General features: G+C 39.7%; 2 protein-coding genes across 5 annotated transcripts in view; one reads left to right on the top strand and one right to left on the bottom strand.

Moving 5' to 3' along the window:
* Positions 1-307: 307 nt before the first annotated feature.
* Positions 308-10,666, top strand: prrt4a (proline rich transmembrane protein 4a). Its single transcript, XM_052581638.1, has 4 exons — positions 308-449; positions 1,809-2,587; positions 3,861-4,004; positions 6,825-10,666. Exons 2-4 carry the CDS (start codon positions 1,891-1,893, stop codon positions 8,741-8,743), a joined length of 2,760 nt encoding a protein of 919 aa, XP_052437598.1. The 5' UTR covers positions 308-449; positions 1,809-1,890; the 3' UTR covers positions 8,744-10,666.
* The window catches only part of impdh1a (IMP (inosine 5'-monophosphate) dehydrogenase 1a), a 26,108-nt gene continuing 17,908 nt past the window's right edge, over positions 10,427-18,626 (bottom strand). For 3 of the 4 annotated variants that reach the window (XM_052581640.1, XM_052581639.1, XM_052581642.1), the window contains 8 exons: positions 18,084-18,174; positions 17,831-17,926; positions 17,050-17,193; positions 16,784-16,928; positions 16,400-16,543; positions 12,879-12,962; positions 12,604-12,620; positions 10,427-11,405 (listed from right to left, as the gene is read on the bottom strand). In XM_052581640.1, coding sequence (XP_052437600.1) covers positions 11,311-11,405; positions 12,604-12,620; positions 12,879-12,962; positions 16,400-16,543; positions 16,784-16,928; positions 17,050-17,193; positions 17,831-17,926; positions 18,084-18,174 — 816 coding nt within the window. In that variant the 3' untranslated portion in view covers positions 10,427-11,310. The remainder of the gene's footprint in view (positions 11,406-12,603; positions 12,621-12,878; positions 12,963-16,399; positions 16,544-16,783; positions 16,929-17,049; positions 17,194-17,830; positions 17,927-18,083; positions 18,175-18,626) is intronic. The other variant, XM_052581641.1, reaches the window with a different exon arrangement.

Genomic DNA, 18,626 nt, shown 5'->3' with positions numbered 1-18,626 from the left:
CTTTGAATGCACTGTAATGCACTTTTCTTTCTTTTTTTTAGGAGCATCACTGCAGTATATGTCATGCCTCTGATACTCAATGATATAAGAGAAAGGAAGTCAAACACCTAACATGGCTAATCCAGCTCTGGAAACAAGAGGCACAGCTTAACCGAATCAGAAGAGAGGGATCAGACACCTGAAGAGAAAGAGAGAGAGAGAGAGAGAGAGAGAGAATGGAGATAGGATACTGTGGGGGTGTGTCCCTCAGCATGTGTGTGTGTCCCTATGAAAAGCACAGATGGGTATGTGTGTGTGTTACAGAGAGAGGGAGAGAGATAGAGAGAGAGAGAGCACTAAAACACACACGCTTGCGCATGCAGACACAGACAGAATCAAGTCCTGTCTGCTGCAGGACGGGAGGCAGAAGGATTACTCCTGTTTTAGACTCTTCATCCATGCGTCCCGGGGTGAGCACATCTCTTCTGGTCCAATCAAACTTTGTGTCTGTGCATGTATGTGCATGTGAGTTCAGTTGCTTCTGTGTGAAAATGTGTCACTGGATGCTGAAGAGGAGATGCATGAAACAGTGCTGCCCTGGTTGGTAATGTAGACCAGCATCCCCCTCTCTATTGCTGAAATATAAATGATAAATGCTGCATCCACTTGGGGAGGCAGAAATGAGAGGAAAGAGTCTTGAGAAATGCAAAAAGGCGAGAAAAGAAAAGGTTCTTGTGAGTTAAGAAGCAGAGCTTGCACTGCAGCAGCTGTCAGATCATTCGACATAAATCTAAGTCTAATGGAACTGTTACAGTCTTAATATATCTGCAATGTTGTTATTTATAAGGACTGATCCATGTTAATTAAGCAAAATATGTAGCATTTTTCTGTGTAAAAGTATGCACTGTGAAGTATTTCTATGTGTGTTTGGTGGCTGTCCTGTTCTGTGAGGTACATTTTTTTTCTGAATTGGGTCACATGACTTGAGGGGATCGAATACAACTGATGGTGTGTAAATTCAGAGCTCTGGATGTAATATGCCACTCAACACTCATCCTTTAGTGCAACCACTATGTCCAGTTTCATGTAAAGTTACATATTAGAGATTCCTGATATATCAGTACTTTATCAGTTATATACATTAAATAAAATAACAGATACTAGCTGATAAGTATTATATTATGCATCCCTAATTTCAGTTTTGAAAATATTAAATATTTGTAATATATTTTTTACATATTAACATATCACCACCAACAACTTAGTGATACCAAACGATTATTGTAAACAATGAACCCTTTTATGTTATATTGTATTATATTTTATTTTATTTTGCAAATAACACAGATTTATAATTTATAAATATTATATTTTTACATGAAGTATAGATTTACATTAATTCATACATTTTAATTATTTTGAAAAGTATAGATTTATAATAATTTGATATTTTTTATTAGATTAAGTATAGATTAGATAAAGTATAGATTTATAACAAATATATACATATATTTTTGAATTAAATATAAATTTATATATATATATATATATATATATATATATATATATATATATATATATATATATATATATATATATATATAATTTTAATTATTTAGTTTGTAATTTTATTATTAATTGAAGTATAGACATAATTTGTATTTTATTTTGCAAAAGTATAGATTTATACTAATTTATAATTTAGAATGTAATTTATTTATTTATGCTGTTTAACATAAAAATAATAAAATTAATATTGGTGCATGTGTATTTGAAATTCAGTTACCAAGCTACCTAGCTGTTCTTATCTTATCTGTGTCAACCCCCAGAAACAGAGCAGAATGTGAGAGTCAAATGAAGACAACTTGGTGATATTGTGAGGAGGAACATCATCTTGAGAGGAGTGTCAGCATGACCCCTAACAGTGAAGCTCTACTGCTGCTCTTCAGTTTCTCACTGTGTGCAAGTCTGTGTGCTGTATCTTTAAATAGAAATGAAAGAGCCCACGTTTGGACCAGCTCAGACCCAGAGTCAGCTACCAGCACATGGACATCTCGATCAACAGAAATGGACATGACAAGTCCAAGCGATGTATTACATTCAGATGGGACTAGCAGAGATCTTAAGGTGGATCTTTCAGTTGATCAAAACCCCTCTGTCACAATGGATGGTCATGGTTTGTCAAGACTTCCAGCCTCAAGAACACCATGGATCAAAACTTTGACTTTTGCTAAGATTAAACCTCCTTCAGATATCCAGAACGATGAAGAGGGACCTCAAACAGAGGTATCTGATTGGCCAAATTTTAGTAAGCAAGGCAATATGGAAAAATCTTTTAAATCATCTCCACTGGCAACACTACAGCCTTTTTCTTCTCAGACCTGGAGTACCAAATCCAAGACACCTTTTCCTTGGAATACAGAGACATATACACCTCAGACTCCTGCTGAAACTAGATTTAGCACCTACCAGACACTGTGGAAGTCCTCGGGTGCTATTCAGACACCATATGCCAGAGGAACTTTAGATGGTCCCACTTTGCCAAGAGGGCTGACAGACAGTCTGCAGCCATACGAGGAAACAAAGCAATTGACAGATGCTCCCACAGGTAATCAAATTAGAGCCAACTCTGAACATGATAGTGTATGAATGTATATCTGTGTACGAAATACATGCAAAACTTTGCAAAAAACAAAACAAAAAAACACTTAAATCAAATGATTTTCCATGTTGGATCATGACTGAGCATAACCATGCTTAACTGATAAAGCTGATATCTCAGTTTAATACAGAGATCACTGAAAATAGTCATCAAAATAATCACAATAATCATAGTAAATAATTTGTTGTAAGCATTCTGATGGATTCTGTTCAGTGAAGGATTTGTGAGACTGATTCAAACCAGTGAATCTGACTCTGGTCGTGCTGTATGTGTTTGATTCACTAAAAAGAATCGGCTCATAAGAGTCACCTGTACGTAAATCAGACTCCAATTGCAATATTTTTTGATTCACTAAAAATATTTAGCTCATGAATCTAACTACTTATGACACTGTATGCTTTTGATTCATACAAAAAATCGTCTCAGAATAGTTAGGGAATCTGATTACTCTGGTTGCACTGTATGTTTTTGATTCATCCCAAAAAAAATAGATTCGGCTCAGAAGATTTATTTGTGAATCTGATTACTCTGGTTGCACTGTATGTTTCTTATACACTTATGATTTGGCTTTTGGCTATGATTTGAGTCATTTGTGTTAGATGTATAGGCCACATTGTATGTTTTTTTGCATGCAGACTCCAAGGGCAACTCAGTAGAAAATAACTTATTGTCAATATTTTGCAGTACAATTTTTAATACAATAGGAAAATCTACTTAATACTATGACACTTGGAACACCGATAATGACATTTTAAACTAAATAAAACGTGTAAATGTACACATCAGAATTTTGTAATATAGTGATATTGGTATCATTGCACTTTTACTGCATCTATTTGGTAAAGCTGTTTTGGCATAATAGCTTCCACTTAATGCCTGCGTCAGTATAGTGCATCCTCATTGTGCTCTTAGCTTACTTTGCTTGCGGTTTCTCAAGCTGCAGTGAAAACATCAGTATTCCAGCAGCAAACAAGCCGTTCATCACTGCAGATGTGAGTGGGATACAAGCCCTCCAGCGACTCATTGTGAAACTTAATGCAATTTACAGCTTCTTTTGTATGAATCTTTTGGAATTAAAGTTTGGCTGAGGATTATGGGTATAAAACAAGAACAAAAACAGGTTTAAATCAAATGACATGTTTTCACTTTGAGCTAGCATTAGCTCGAAGTTCTGCTTGCTGGACAACATGTTTACAATCCTATTTTCTCTCTCTCTCAGTTAGTCTAACAGAGCCGACTATCAATATGACAAATCCTGACCCTGAAAAAGAGGAGCGCAAGGTTGTTGACCAAGTGAAAAAGGAACAAAATGGCCAATCGACCACCACTGTGATCGAGGTCACTGAAAGCTATCCTGAAGCAGGTACTGAAGCATTTATTATCAGAATGACCTCTATGGACTTATACTGTAGGTGAGCAGAGACCAAGAGCTTTCCAGTTCTTCACAATGCTTCTAAACTCAAGACAGATTCTCTGACCTTAATTAACACATGCTAAAGGCTAATGCTGACTCAGAGATTCAGCACCAGTATATTCTGGATCGTAACTCAAGTAGAAACACTTACTTATAATGTATATTAATCAATCAACCCTCCAATAAGCAATGAAGTGCTATTTAATCCACAATTAGAGCACGGGTATTGGAAAAAATTAGGCTGTATTTAGAAACACAAGCTTAAAACATAGAGCCCCACCTCCTCACTTCCACGCACAGGTATTTAAGTGATGTAATGTCATGAAAGTGTGTCAGTTACTAGTTTTAAATAGTCACACTCATGAGAACGGCAACAGGGTCAATGCCTCTTAACTGTGCCGTATGTGAATGTGTGTCAGAGCTGAAGTGCGACCCATTTACAAAAGCCTAGTTCCACATCTCTCTAAATCTTATTAACAGTCATTGTTTTTATATATTTATGGCTGATGAGATTCATGACATGGCTTACATACTGGAATATACATACATACAGTACATACTGATGCACAGCTATCTTAACTCTTGTTTTACATCATTTGTATACTTCTAGATACAGGATTGCTCTGTGAAACATCAGTATGTGGTTTGTTATGTGTTTTCTCAGTGACTTAAATACCTCTTGCATTGCATCAAGTGTAACTTCATCATATGCATAAAAAACTTAATAAACTGCTTGTGGAGAATATTAGCTTAGTGTTTTGTGAATATAACCTCATGAGTGCATAAACAGACTAAATCTACTTAGAAGCTGCATTACAATATCTTACACCATTTGAAAGAGAGCAGTCTATAACTAACAGTTAGTTTTGTAATTTTTTGTAAAATAAATAAATAAAACATGCTTAGTCAAACAAGTGTAATAAAAATCGTAACTAAATATGAAATTAATAATATAAATAATTGAAAAATAATGTTTGTGCTGTTGTTTCTTGTTACTGGTATGATCAATGTTGTAAACTTTACATTTTAAACTTAAAAAAAAAAAAAAACAATATTAATGTTATATTTCATGCATACTTATACAGCTGGTAAAAAAAAAAAATAATAATAAAGTATTGACCAGTGCCATTTTTCTCAGTAAATATATTTCTAAAGGTGCTGTTGACAAAACTTTCACCAGATGTCGGTAACAATTCAAGTAATCCATACTTAATGTACAAAGAAAGCAAAACAAATAAGTTCAGAAATTAATTTCTGTGTAATAAAGTAGAATCACACAGAAAAAAAAGTATTGAACACATAAAGAAAGGGAGGTGCAAAAAGGCATCCTGCCCCTTGTCATTGGAAATTGTCATGCCAACCACACTGCACAACATTTAGACAAGACTGTGAAATACTGCGAAAATATAGTCTGGTCAGATGAGACAAACAATTTACTCTTTGGATGCCATAATACACACCATGTTTGGAGGTCAATTGGCACTGCACATCACCCCAAAACATCATGGTGTAGCACCGGCATAATTCAAATAATTGAAGGATGGATGAATGGAAAAAAGGGCGGAGTTAAGGGCGGTGGAGCTGAACGTCCTGTGGGCTTGCCACATTAATGTCCGAAGGGCTTGCCACATGAATGCTTGGCGGGCTTGACTCCCCTACAGACCAGTACCAGCCGCCTTCTCCAACACCACTCGTCCCCAGCCATCACAGTCTTCTGTAGTTTGGTCTTGGATTCTGTCAGGTGTTCGTGGTTTTAGAAAAAAGAAACTGAAGGCTTATAAAGTGTAGGCAACTAAGGAGCATAGAATAAAGAATAAAGAAACTAAAGAATGAAGATTAACTGATGAAAACAAGGAATTAACCAAAATGAGGACAGACAGGAACTAAACAGAAACCAACATGTGACACCAGGATAATGAAGATGAAACAAGGGTGGACATTCCAGCGAGACAATGGCTACCAAATAATCCATTTGTAATTGGACAGACGGCTCAATTAGACTGAAAAGCCTTCATGTAAACACCTTAATTGATCCGACTGAGCTCGATCGGATTGAACCACGAAATTGAAAGTACTGTGCATGTGCAATGACACAGAAATATCGTAATGACATATGATGCATGGAACAAGCAGCTCTTCCTTTTGAATAAATTTTTGTATAAATGCGTGTCCTGTTATTATAAAACTTGCCTTTCACTCGGCTACTGCGAAGTGGAGCAGGACAACCTCCCACCAGTCCTTGTGCTGGATTCTCCTCCACAAGCAACCCACTTAGGGCACGGAGAGGGGCATTTTTACTGCTTGATAAATGTGAGCAAATGTTTCTCCATAAAGAAGATTTCTTGTAGCTTTCATTACCAACAAAGGTTTCTGTACGAAGTATTAAATGAATTTCAGTACGTGTGTTCAATACTTTCAATAATTTCATTTTATAGCACAGAACTTTTTTCTTTGTATATATGTATTACTTAGGTTGTAACCGACATCTGGTGAAGGTTTCATGTCAACAGCAATTTTAGAAATATATTTACTGAGAAAAATGGTGGTGTTCAATACTTATTTTTTACTTTACAATAATCTGCATTGTAGGTACTAATATGTACACTTCAGGTTCTAAATATGTACTTTTTAAGTACCAGTGCACACCCTTTAGGTACAAAGGTTTACCTTGGTGTTTCTAAGGTATCGTGCCTAGTGATAGCATTTGTACCTCTGATAGTGTATGTATATAACAATGCATCTTAAATTAAGCTATATATTGTATTTCAGCATCTTCAGGTGATGACTTGCGCAAATTTTCCACACTTCTGGACTGCAGCTTGGTTGGCACTGAAATCTGTCAGTCGCCTGACTACTCAAGGAATCATGCTTCAACTAACAACACTCTGTCCACTCCACCTCCTCTGTATGAAACCACACCCCCTGGTATAATAACCCCACCCTTTGAAGCCCTCACCCCACCTCTACTGGTCCCTCTACTGACTGATTGGAATGCTGCAATGGCTACATGGGGCCTTGCATGGGAGTTGCAGGTATATGGACTTGGCTGTGTGTTCTCACTCGTGGCTGTGCTGTCTGTGCTCAGCCTGATGTGTTTGCCGTTGCGCTGGCCCTCTGGCTGTGCCCACTTCAGCCTCCTCCACCTTCTCCAACTACTAACAGGTTCCAGCAGAGCTCTGTGGCTCCTCTATGATCCATACGGCCAAAAAGAGCGCCTACCCATAACCTGGGCACGACTACTACATGAATCTGCCTATCCCTGTATTACGGCATCATTTGGTCTGCTGCTTCTACTGCTCACCGCTCGCTCTTGTACACAGCTACTTTCCCAAAACACCCTGCAGCGCAGCACCTGCTTGTTGGCTGCCCTAGTGCTGCTGCATATAGCTATAGTAATGGCATCTATGGCAATACTGCAACTCTTTCCCACCCTGCAAGTTGTGCCTCTATTACCACCTGCAGCATTCGTATTGATGTCCTATCTTTTGTCATTCACATACCTGCTTCTTTACTGCTGTGCTCGTGCCGATGTCAAGCACATTTACCGGCTAAGTGAAAGCTCTCCCGAGCGGCCATCGTGCCATGCTAGCAGGTGTCAATTCACAGAAGCACGGATGTGGGAAAGGGCAGCCAGGACAGGGGTATTCTCTGCCCTGTTTCTGCTAGCATGTGGCAGTCTACGACTTTATGCTATGCTCAATGCAGCAGGGCTGACCGGTGGAGCCATTGTTGGCCTGACGCCCTGGCCGTGGTGGGGCTTCCAGCTCAGCTGCAGAGTCTGTGAAACAGGGGTATGTCTCACCCTCGCTCTTGTAATCACTCACCCCCTTCTCTGTTGCGGAGTGCCCCTTTCCAAACCAGGAGGATGTAGTTGGCTCTTCAAAAAGCCACCCACAGAAGGAACAATGATGGCCAAACCCAGCATCCTCTCGAGTCGGTGTGGCTGGTCACTGCGGCCTGCAGAGAAGCTGGGGTTGTGTGAGGGAATAGCACGGCGGGAAAGCGAAAGTGAAAGCATGCCACTCTACACCTTGGTGGAGCTTCCGCACAGCGAATCCGATGGCTTGGACCTCCACTATCCCAGCAGCCCTCAGCATGAGTCTTGCACACAACTCTCCCAAACCACAAAGAAGAGTAAAGTATCCCATGTATCCTCCTTTGCAAGCTTTGATGTTGACTCCACGGCAGATCTGCGGCCCCCTTCGCCAATCGACCTGAGACGAAGCATTGATGAGGCCTTAAACAGTGAGGCTTTGTTCCAGCATAGCCTTTTTGGCTCTTCAAGGCTCTCTCTCAGCACACGTGGACCCCCGGATGGACAACCCTGTCGGGGAAACTCCACCGAACCCAGCCTATACCGTACTGCTTCCTGTGGGGACGTGGACCCCACTACAGTCCCCAGCCGACCCAGGCAATGGAGCACTATATCTGGGAGACCAGCTCACGTCTCAGTCCATTGCAGTGGGTTAAACTCAACACAACAGTCCCAGAGCAGCTTACATAGGGGCTCTCAGTCCGGGCAGCAACTCCACAGACGCTACACAACCTTAGGCTCTACTTCCTCCAGAGGGAGCGTGGATGTGGAGACAACTTCTCATGTTGATGAGCTTGCCGTTCAAGCTGAATTCATCAATGTCTGCCGGCAGATAGATGCACTTAGTATCAGTAGTGATACGATTGACCTATAGGGGGAGAATCTTTATTCACCTAGAGATTATGTTGTAGGGGTTTTCATCACTGACCCACCCTCGAGGTCCACCTTCCTGTAAAGTTTAACTCCAACCCAAATCAAACACACCTGAACAAGCTAATTAAAGTCTTCCAGATTACTGGAAAGTTGCTGTTAGAGTTTGATAAAGGTTGTAAGAGTACCACTAAAGTATTGCATGTGTCGTACTTTCCTGCAGTATTAACCTTAATATTTTCCAGTTCAATATTTAACTCTTGGGTGTCTGGGTGTGCTCTTTCAAGGTCCAACTTCTGACACAGCTTACATCTGACATACCTGCTTGGAAGTTTCAAGTGATCCTGAAGACCTTAAACAGCTAGTTCAGGTGTTTAATTAGGGCTAGACCTAGACTCTACTGGAAGGCGACCGTCCAGATTGGATACCCCTGGTTTAACCTAACACAGGGCTAGGCAGCTTTGGTTGTGAAGGGCCACTGTCCTGAACCTGAACAAGCTAATCAATGTCTTCAAGATCACTAAAAAAGTTACAGGTAGGTGCGTTTGATTAGGGTTGGAGCTGATCTCTGCAGGACAGTGGTCCCTCAAGGACCAAAGTTGCTCAGCCCTGACCCATAACGCCTTTAAGTAATTTCAAACGTAACAACTCCAATTTACAGAACTTTTCTTGACATACACACAGAGAGGAATTTGCTGTTAATGCATTCTGATTGAATGGTAAGAAATGTTTTATTTTAGAAGCAGACATGACATGGACAAAATGGCAACCTACAACCTCTGAGTGACGCAGAGAAATCCTTTGAAATCCACTTGTCATATTTGACCAGTCTTGTTGAAAATGCTTGGTTTGATCAAAAGACTTATAAACTGCTGTACAGGAGGCTTTTGTATTGCTTGTATTGCTAGCAAAAAACCTAGCACTTATGAACATGTTTTTATGATGAAATGTCTTTTGGTTTTGCTCTTACAGCACAGATCACCTAAACACACATGACGTACATTATAGAGAGACACATTCTCTAGAACCATTTTACATTTTATTGCATCACTATCAGAGTGTTAATCCACTCATTTGTGGCAGCGCTGTCACTTGGGAAATATTTTGTTCTGTAATGATACCTGGGTGATCTGTTGGAGCATATACTTAGGGGAAAAGACTTAATTAGCAAAAGGATGCATGAAGATGAAAACCATGCTAATTAGCTGTTGTATGTGTGGAACACTTGGCATTTTAGTACTACTGTTTTTCTGAACGTTTATTTCATTACATTTAGTGCTTGATAAAGATCTATTCTATCCTGTACCCATAATCCCTCACAGCCATTTCGCTACACAAATACTGCCCTCTGTTGGCCATAGAAGTGTAAAACTGTGAAGTTTTGACAGCATGTGCATTTGTCATCTTTATTAGTGCACATCCGCATGACTGACAGCAGGAGCTCATTGCAAAAAAACTTTAAGATTGTCTCACTCTTGCTACATTTTTTTTTTTTTTTTGAGATGTGCATTTTTTCTCTGTAAATAGCAAATGCTCCAATAACTTCCACACTTCTACATGACAATTTGATGCTCTGAATTGCATTGCTCATTATGCTACTGTGTTTATAAAAGCGTATATTAACATCTAAAATATTTAAGCAAAGTAGATCGAAACTGATAATACATGAACAAAATAGGAAAAACAATTTATAAAACTCATTCTTTATTCTATAAACTGTATTACATTCAGAATGACAACACAAGTCTTTGCAAACTACCAAATGGTGCCCAAAGTTGAAAGTATCACTTTTACAGCAAATGCTTTTGACTGTCTTTCAACTCAGACTGTCCTTTTTTATACTGTAAAATGTTCGATATATGTAAATGCTTCTAAGTTAAATGATACAAGTGTGTGAAACTGTTAAATAAACTAAGAAATGACCGCCTCTAATGTCAGTGTAAATTATTGACTAGTGCAAGGCGAGTAACAGTACAGAATACCGGATTTTAAGGCTGATACTCATAATCTGGTCCACAGAATAACATCACTCTAATGATAATTTGAAAAGCATCATGACACAAGCAGTCTGCAAACCCGCCCTAGTGGAAAAATAAAGAAAACAAATGCCTTTCTTAGATTACATTAAAACTGAACTCATAACACTCTAATGGCAATGTGGTATGCACATGAATTCGTCATATACCACGATGGTCACAAAAATATTGTAACTATTGTAATAACAGACAATATGATTTACAATGAACCAGCAAGACAGTCTGGAGAAACATACCAAACATAGATCATAAATGTGCATACTCTCTCTTACATAAACACAATTAGCATCTTCATATTTCAGATAATGCTGTACATTCAAAGGATTTTAAAAATAATATCTCTAGTGCCAAGTCTAATTTCTTCAGGGAAGCCCGAACAAAATAAAAAAAAATAAAAACAAGAAAGTCCATAGTACATTCAGTACTGTTGCTGGCTTTTATTACAATCAGACAGTTTTTTTCATTTGAATGTTTATCTAGAGTCAAGAGCCACCAGGAAAAAGGATAAAGGGGTTGAGGATAGCAGAAATCACTTTCAGATGCTGTGTTTAGTGATGGCTGGTGACGGGACATTGGGTCCAGCTCTCGGATGCCCTCTGCTGCCTGGCTCAATATAACCGCTTCTCATAACTGCAGAGGAAAGCAAAACAACACAACCTTAATAAATGCAGTTACATTGATTATATTATTAAATTAAAGGTTTTTAAAAAGATGTCAGCATAACTAACTAAAGGAACAGTTAGCCCAAAAATTTAAATAAAAAAGCAGCATGGAAGTATCATACAAGTGCCTTTCAGCAAGGAACAGACTACAATTTAAGACGTTACTCAGTCTCAAATATAAATTATGCATCCACATATTGAAACATGCATACTGTCATTGGTTATGAGATGCATGAGAAACAATGGCTTTAAGGATTTCGTCGATTTAGGTTCCAGTCTGTTCTTCACACAAAGCTCAGAAGATATGAAACAGAGTGCCAAGTCATATGGAATATTTTTATGATGCACTACTGTTCAAAAGTTTGAGGTCAGTATTATATGTATATACTATGATCGAATACTACGAATACTACTATTATTATCTCAGTGTCAACATCATGTGTATACAGAAAAATAAAATTATAATTTTATTCAGCAAGGATGCATAAAATTCACACATTTATTCTATTTCAAATAAATGCTGTTCTTTTGAACTTTTATTAAACATGTAATGCAGAACCACAACCCAGTTTATCATTAATAATAATATTTTTTATCTTAAACAGAAAACCATCATATTAGAATGATTTTTGAAAGATCATGTGACATATTTAAAATATATTTAAATATGAAGCTGGTTTTTTAAAACTTAAATACAATTTCACAAAATTACTGTTTTTACTGATCAAATAAATGCATTGTCTTGGTTAGCATAAGACACTTCCTAAAATTAAAAAATCCTACTGACCCCAGCTTTTGAATGTTAGTGTACTTTGGTTTTTTTCGGTCCTTTCACCATATGCATTATGTATTTTAAGTACATATTACGAAGTATTTTAAAAAGCTCTCATGACAGAACTCTCATTTTTGGTTAAACTATTTTTAAAATATAAATATTTTCTTTCAAGAAAATCTCCTTTTTAAAAACCAGACTCTGATAGTATTACGAGTACACAACTGCAGCACTGGGTTAGTGGACACTAGGTTTGTCTACATGATACGACAGTAAGGAAACGAAAAGTCTCAATGCCCACTAAAGAGCCCAGACTTTAATGCTGTTTACAACACAATCCCCTCCACCAGAACTTAACGCTATTATAAAAGACATGAGACGCTAGCATACTTACATGGCACAAAAGAATATCTATGACAGCGTAAGAGAAAGGAAGAGAAGACATTTTCACATGTAAACTCTTCTATGACAATGTAAGAAAAGATGGACTGTGGGTCTCTGAGAGAAACTTAAAAAAAGGGGATTGCTAAAAGTTTAGTTTATGTGAACCACAAGACTTCTAATGATGTGAAATGTGTTCACAGCCATTTTTTGAGGGTATGTGTTGTGAGGAAAGAAACACGATGTTAGTGAAAGTGGGTGGGGTTAAATTAGTGGGCGGAGACTTACGAATGCAGTCCATGAACTCCGCCCTCAACCTGAGCAGATATCGTCCTCTTCTCAAACTTCAGTTCTCCAGAGTACATCATCGATCTATATGTAACGCAGGTGAGACTTACACAGATGAAGGTAAAAACGGTTTCTGATATCAGTGAGCGAGGAGCGGGAAATGCTGAACCCGCTCACATACTCTGGTTTGAAACTAAATATTGTCGAAGCGTTAGTACAACTAAAGATACACAGTGAACCATGATTCACTAATATCTACTGCTAGATCAATGTAGGAAAGGAAAGGCATTATTCTTTTTGGTCACACTTTGCTTTAAGGTCCAAATCTCACTATTAACTAACAATTAACTATGACTTTTCTCAATAAACTCCTAATTTGCTGCTTATTATTAGCTTATAAGTTAGTTGTTAAGTTATAAGCACTAAAAAACAGTGCTTATTAAAATTGTTAATAATAGGCATGCTAATAAGCAACTAGTTATTAGTGAGAATTGGACACTATACTAAAGTGTTACCTTCTTTTTCTAGAAAGAATTATTGAACAAAATTTTAGTGTAGAAGGAGTATAATTTTTTTTTTTTTTTTTATTGCTGGCCAATAGTTTGGAATAATTAAGACATTTTAATTTGGGGGGAAATAAGTCTACTAAATACTCTCACTAAGATTAATAATGTGAAAAAGTATTCGAAAAATAATTTTCCTTTAAATATATATATATATATATATATATATATATATATATATATATGTCAGGGTTTTGGTAAGGGAGGAACTCAGGTGCAGACAGGAAGTAACGAAACAGGATTTATTTAACAAAAAGGGGAAAACAAAACCCACAAGGGGGAAAACACGGAGCAAGGTAAAGACTAAATAACTAAAACAGGACTGGACTGACAAGATAAACAAGGACTCTAAATACTAACTATAAACACTCACGGTAATACAAGGACTTCAGCGGGTACAGCACAATCTCACACACAATCACAATTGCAGAACACAGTTGAGGTACAATCACAATGACAGGTACAAATCTCAATGAACCGACGCAAGACAGAGCACACTTGGAGACCTAAATAGGGGAAACAATCAAGACACGACAGGTGGCACAGATGGGACAATCAAGACACGACTAGGTTAACAAGGGGGGCGGGGCAAGGGAACGAGACAACACAAGCACATGGCCCAAAGACAAGGCCATGTGCTTGAACACAAAACACGGGTCTGCCATGATCCTGCCTCAAGACTAGGAAAAATCAAGGACACGAGGGCAGGATCATGACAGAACCCCTCCCTTAAGGAGCGGCTTCCAGACGCTCCTCAAGGGAACATCAAACACGAGACATGACTGACATGACAGACTGGGACACAGACACAAACCAGCAAGACATGACAAATAACAACAAAGGCAAACATGAGTACACAACGGCAGGGTTAGGGTGACAAATCAAAAAAAACAAACAGGGAAGGGGAGGGGGCGGGACCACAAAGTTCATGGGGGACAGACCAGGGCGGGTGGGAGGGGTAGGAATCTTAGGAGGACAGGACGAAGGCTGACGACGGGGGGTACGGGCAGGTCTGGGTGGTGAGGGGCGGGGAGGGGTCTCGGGACAACTGACAGGGGACATGACAGGAGCAGACAAGGGACGCGGGGCAAGACTTACGGGACGCGGGGCAAGACTTACGGGACGCGGGGAGACGACAGCTGGACACGGGGGGACAACATCTACTGGACACGGGACGACAACATCTACTGGACACGGGACATCTACGGGACACGGGGCAACATCTACTGGACACGGGGGGACAACAGGACACGGGACATCTACGGGACACGGGGCCACATCAACAGGATACATGACTTCATCAGCAGGACACGGGGCAACACTCACGGGACACGGGGAGACGACATCTACGGGACACGGGGAGACGACATCAGGACACTTGGGATTTCTGGGGACAGGGTCTGAGGACAAGACAGGACTGACGGGGACTTCTAAGATACGGACAAGACTAGACAAATAATCAGAAAAGGCTTTAGCCGCTAAGACAATTGGCATCTCCTTACGAGATGAGATACACTGAACTAAAGTCTTTGCTGCAGAGTCGGCCGCGGCACTCTCCTGCGCTCTCACGACTGCCGACTTGCATACTGCCCTCTTCTTTGCCGGCTCGGGCACGCCAGCGCTCACCGCTGCTGGCTCGGACACGCTCACCGCTGCTGGCTCGGGCACGCCAGCGCTCACCGCTGCTGGCACGGGCACGCCAGCTCTCACCGCTGCTGGCACGGGCACGCCAGCTCTCTCCGCTGCTGGCTCGGGCACGCTCACCGCTGCTGGGTCGGGCACACCAGCGCTCTCCGCTGCTGGCACGGGAACGCCCACCGCTGCTGGCACGGGCACGCCCGCGCTCTCCGCTGCTGGCACGGGAGGAGACAGGGTCACAGGACCGGCAGGCCCCCTCTTCCTCCTCTTCCTCCTTGGGCGCGGTGCAGAGGCCACAGCTGGGTCAGAGGCGGGTTGGGGGAGTTTGGTCTCGGGCAGGGCAGTCTCGGACGCCGAAGACTCAGAAGTTGACTCCCATGAAAACCGTCTCCCTCGTTTCATGGGGAGACTGCTGGCTGAGGAGGGCACCTCAGGACTCTGGGAGGGGCTTGACTGACCCCCCAGGGTTGCCACGGCCAGGACACGACACTCCGGGATCGCCGGCAGCTGGGTAGGTGGGGACCTCTGGGGCTCCTCCTCTCGCCCGCTCGCTCCGGAACGACCTCCCCTGGTCCCCCGGAACACCACAAGGCGAGAGCCCTCAAAACAATCTCGCTGGCTGGCTGATGCCATCCAGCATTGCCTCCTGTCTGCTGAGTTCCTTGGTGGTCGGTTCATTCTGTCAGGGTTTTGGTAAGGGAGGAACTCAGGTGCAGACAGGAAGTAACGAAACAGGATTTATTTAACAAAAAGGGGAAAACAAAACCCACGAGGGGGAAAACACGGAGCAAGGTAAAGACTAAATAACTAAAACAGGACTGGACTGACAAGATAAACAAGGACTCTAAATACTAACTATAAACACTCACGGTAATACAAGGACTTCAGCGGGTACAGCACAATCTCACACACAATCACAATTGCAGAACACAGTTGAGGTACAATCACAATGACAGGTACAAATCTCAATGAACCGACACAAGACAGAGCACACTTGGAGACCTAAATAGGGGAAACAATCAAGACACGACAGGTGGCACAGATGGGACAATCAAGACACGACTAGGTTAACAAGGGGGGCGGGGCAAGGGAACGAGACAACACAAGCACATGGCCCAAAGACAAGGCCATGCGCTTGAACACAAAACACGGGTCTGCCATGATCCTGCCTCAAGACTAGGAAAAATCAAGGACACGAGGGCAGGATCATGACATATATATATATATATATATATATATCAAAAGTGCAATTTCATTTAGATTTCATGAGGTCTTTTGTCAAGCTCTTCAGATGTCTATAAAAGAAAATGACACACTTACCGCAGAATGGACAAGCTCTTTGCACCGATATCCTGGCAGCCATGCTGAATTCCAACAATGAGGTAAGGAACAAATTTGTGTATAGAGCCTTTATCCTGAACTGAGCCAGAGACTCCCTGAGCCACCTTCACTTTATCACCTTCACTGAAAAACACACACATATACACACAACCCATTATGTACTGCATACAAAACACTTTTTTTATTGCCATTTCTGTATATATTTTATTGTTTTAACCTTGTTTTGGACTTAAGACTGTAAAAATATAAAATTAGAATTGTTGCTAGAAACTATAAAATTAGTGAAGAGCATATGTGAGATGAATACACCCAATGTTGTCTTTATGTATGTACACAAGGTCACCTGAGTTTAAGAGTGTTTACCTAAAGTAACGTTTCTGACTGCTGTTGTTTTTCTCCATGGCGTCCAAAGAGCCCATGCCACGGTACTTTTTCAGTCGTACGCCATCTGAGAAAAAATACTCACCGGGGGCTTCTGTGGTAGCTGCTAACAATGACCCCATCATCACTGAAACAAAGCAGGCGGAGGGAAGGGCACATTCAGGCAAAGACAGTAAAATGTAGGCAAATAAATCCCAGCTATTAATAACAATGATCGTTCATGCAAATCACCCAGAAAACACACACACCTGTGGAAGCTCCCAGTGCAAGGGCTTTGACAACGTGCCCAACCGTCTGGATGCCACCGTCTGCAATGACCGGAACCCCAAAACGCCGGGCGTATTCAGCCACCTTATACACAGATGTGCCCTGCGGTCTCCCACATGCCATCACTTTATGATATACGCACAACATGTACACATATTTATATTGCTTTATAAAATCTAATAAAATTCCTGTTCTTAAAAATAAAATGATTTTTTTTTTTAACTCTAAAATACAACTTTTGTCATTTTTAGACATGAATAAAAGTACTATTTATCATTTTACTATTTATACACCTTCACATTGCTATATAAGTAATTCTTATAAAATAAATCATAAAATAAAAGTAAAATAAAATAATCCCAAATGTCCTAAAATAATTTTTAAATCCATTTATTTTTTGTCATAATTATAAGAATAATTTTCCTTTTAAATATGTCTACATAAACACATTTACTATTTCTAGTAAATTAATTTTACGTTGTAATTAAAATTAAAGAAATATAATAGTATTTAAAATGATAATTGTTATCCCCAAAATTTTTGCTGTAAAAAAATGAATGAATAAAACATAAAATGAAAATAATTGCTGAAACCCAATCCCAAAAATCTCAAATAAAAAAAAAACGGAATTCCCAGAAGTGAATTAAGAAACCATTTTTCCTTTAAAATGTGTCCTTAAAGTTGTTTTACATTTAGTTAATTTTGGGAAATTTCCACAGCAAGTTTTTCCTCCAAAGTCAGCCAAAAAAAGCTCACACATACCTTCCTGTGTGATGCAGATGGATCCACAGCCCATGCCCACTCGTAAAGCATCAACACCAGCATCTATAAGATTCTTTGCTTGAGCAGCAGTCACCACTGTATACAAGAGAAGGAGAATAAAACACAAAGAATATGCTATTACTCGATTTAAATATGGAAAACAACTGTAGATACATGCATCTTAAATATGTATATTATCACTCTATCCTCACGTTATACAGAAAATAACCCATAAAGGACAAAAAAGCCTCACCATTTCCTCCCACCACTTGTAGATCTGGATATTTCTGTTTGATGTAGTTGATCATACTGATCTGAAACACTGAGTTCCCCTGAGAAGAGTCCTGAGACAGAATAACAGAAAAATATCACTTATCATGTAGGCTTAAGAGCTAAAAGGAACAACATTAAGTGTATACTTTGATTTTGGTCCCTAGTTTTGCAGCCTGAGACCAACTTTGAAAATTGTAAAAGACTTATTTTATTTCATGCAATGTTATTTTAAATGTGTGTGTGTCACACAAGGAATGAATGGTTGATGCAGTTCTGTTCTGCAGTCTGTTGGATTAAAGATGTAGCCTAAATGTGTAACAGTATGTTTTGGTTACATCTTTGCACATAAATTAATTTAACTGTCATTTGCAAGCAATGACATCCTGCTTTGTTCAGACAAAGCCATTAGTATTTGGCAACTAAAACAAGAAACACATGTTGTAATTAAGTTTGACCTACAAAATGATTTGACAAACACAAAATCTAAACATCATAGACTGGTCACTTGACTTGACAATACTAA

This window comes from Carassius gibelio, chromosome B18, assembly GCF_023724105.1.
Source record: "Carassius gibelio isolate Cgi1373 ecotype wild population from Czech Republic chromosome B18, carGib1.2-hapl.c, whole genome shotgun sequence".
NCBI classification, from domain to species: Eukaryota; Metazoa; Chordata; class Actinopteri; order Cypriniformes; family Cyprinidae; genus Carassius; species Carassius gibelio.
This window is presented reverse-complemented; position numbering and strand designations above follow the sequence as displayed.

Excerpts from the sequence above, each read along its gene's own strand:
- prrt4a (XM_052581638.1), top strand. The coding sequence starts at position 1,891 with ATGACCCCTAACAGTGAAGCTCTACTGCTGCTCTTCAGTTTCTCACTG. Across the intron at positions 2,588-3,860 it reads ATTGACAGATGCTCCCACAG|TTAGTCTAACAGAGCCGACT; the intron begins GTAATCAAATTA and ends TCTCTCTCTCAG. Across the intron at positions 4,005-6,824 it reads TGAAAGCTATCCTGAAGCAG|CATCTTCAGGTGATGACTTG; the intron begins GTACTGAAGCAT and ends ATTGTATTTCAG.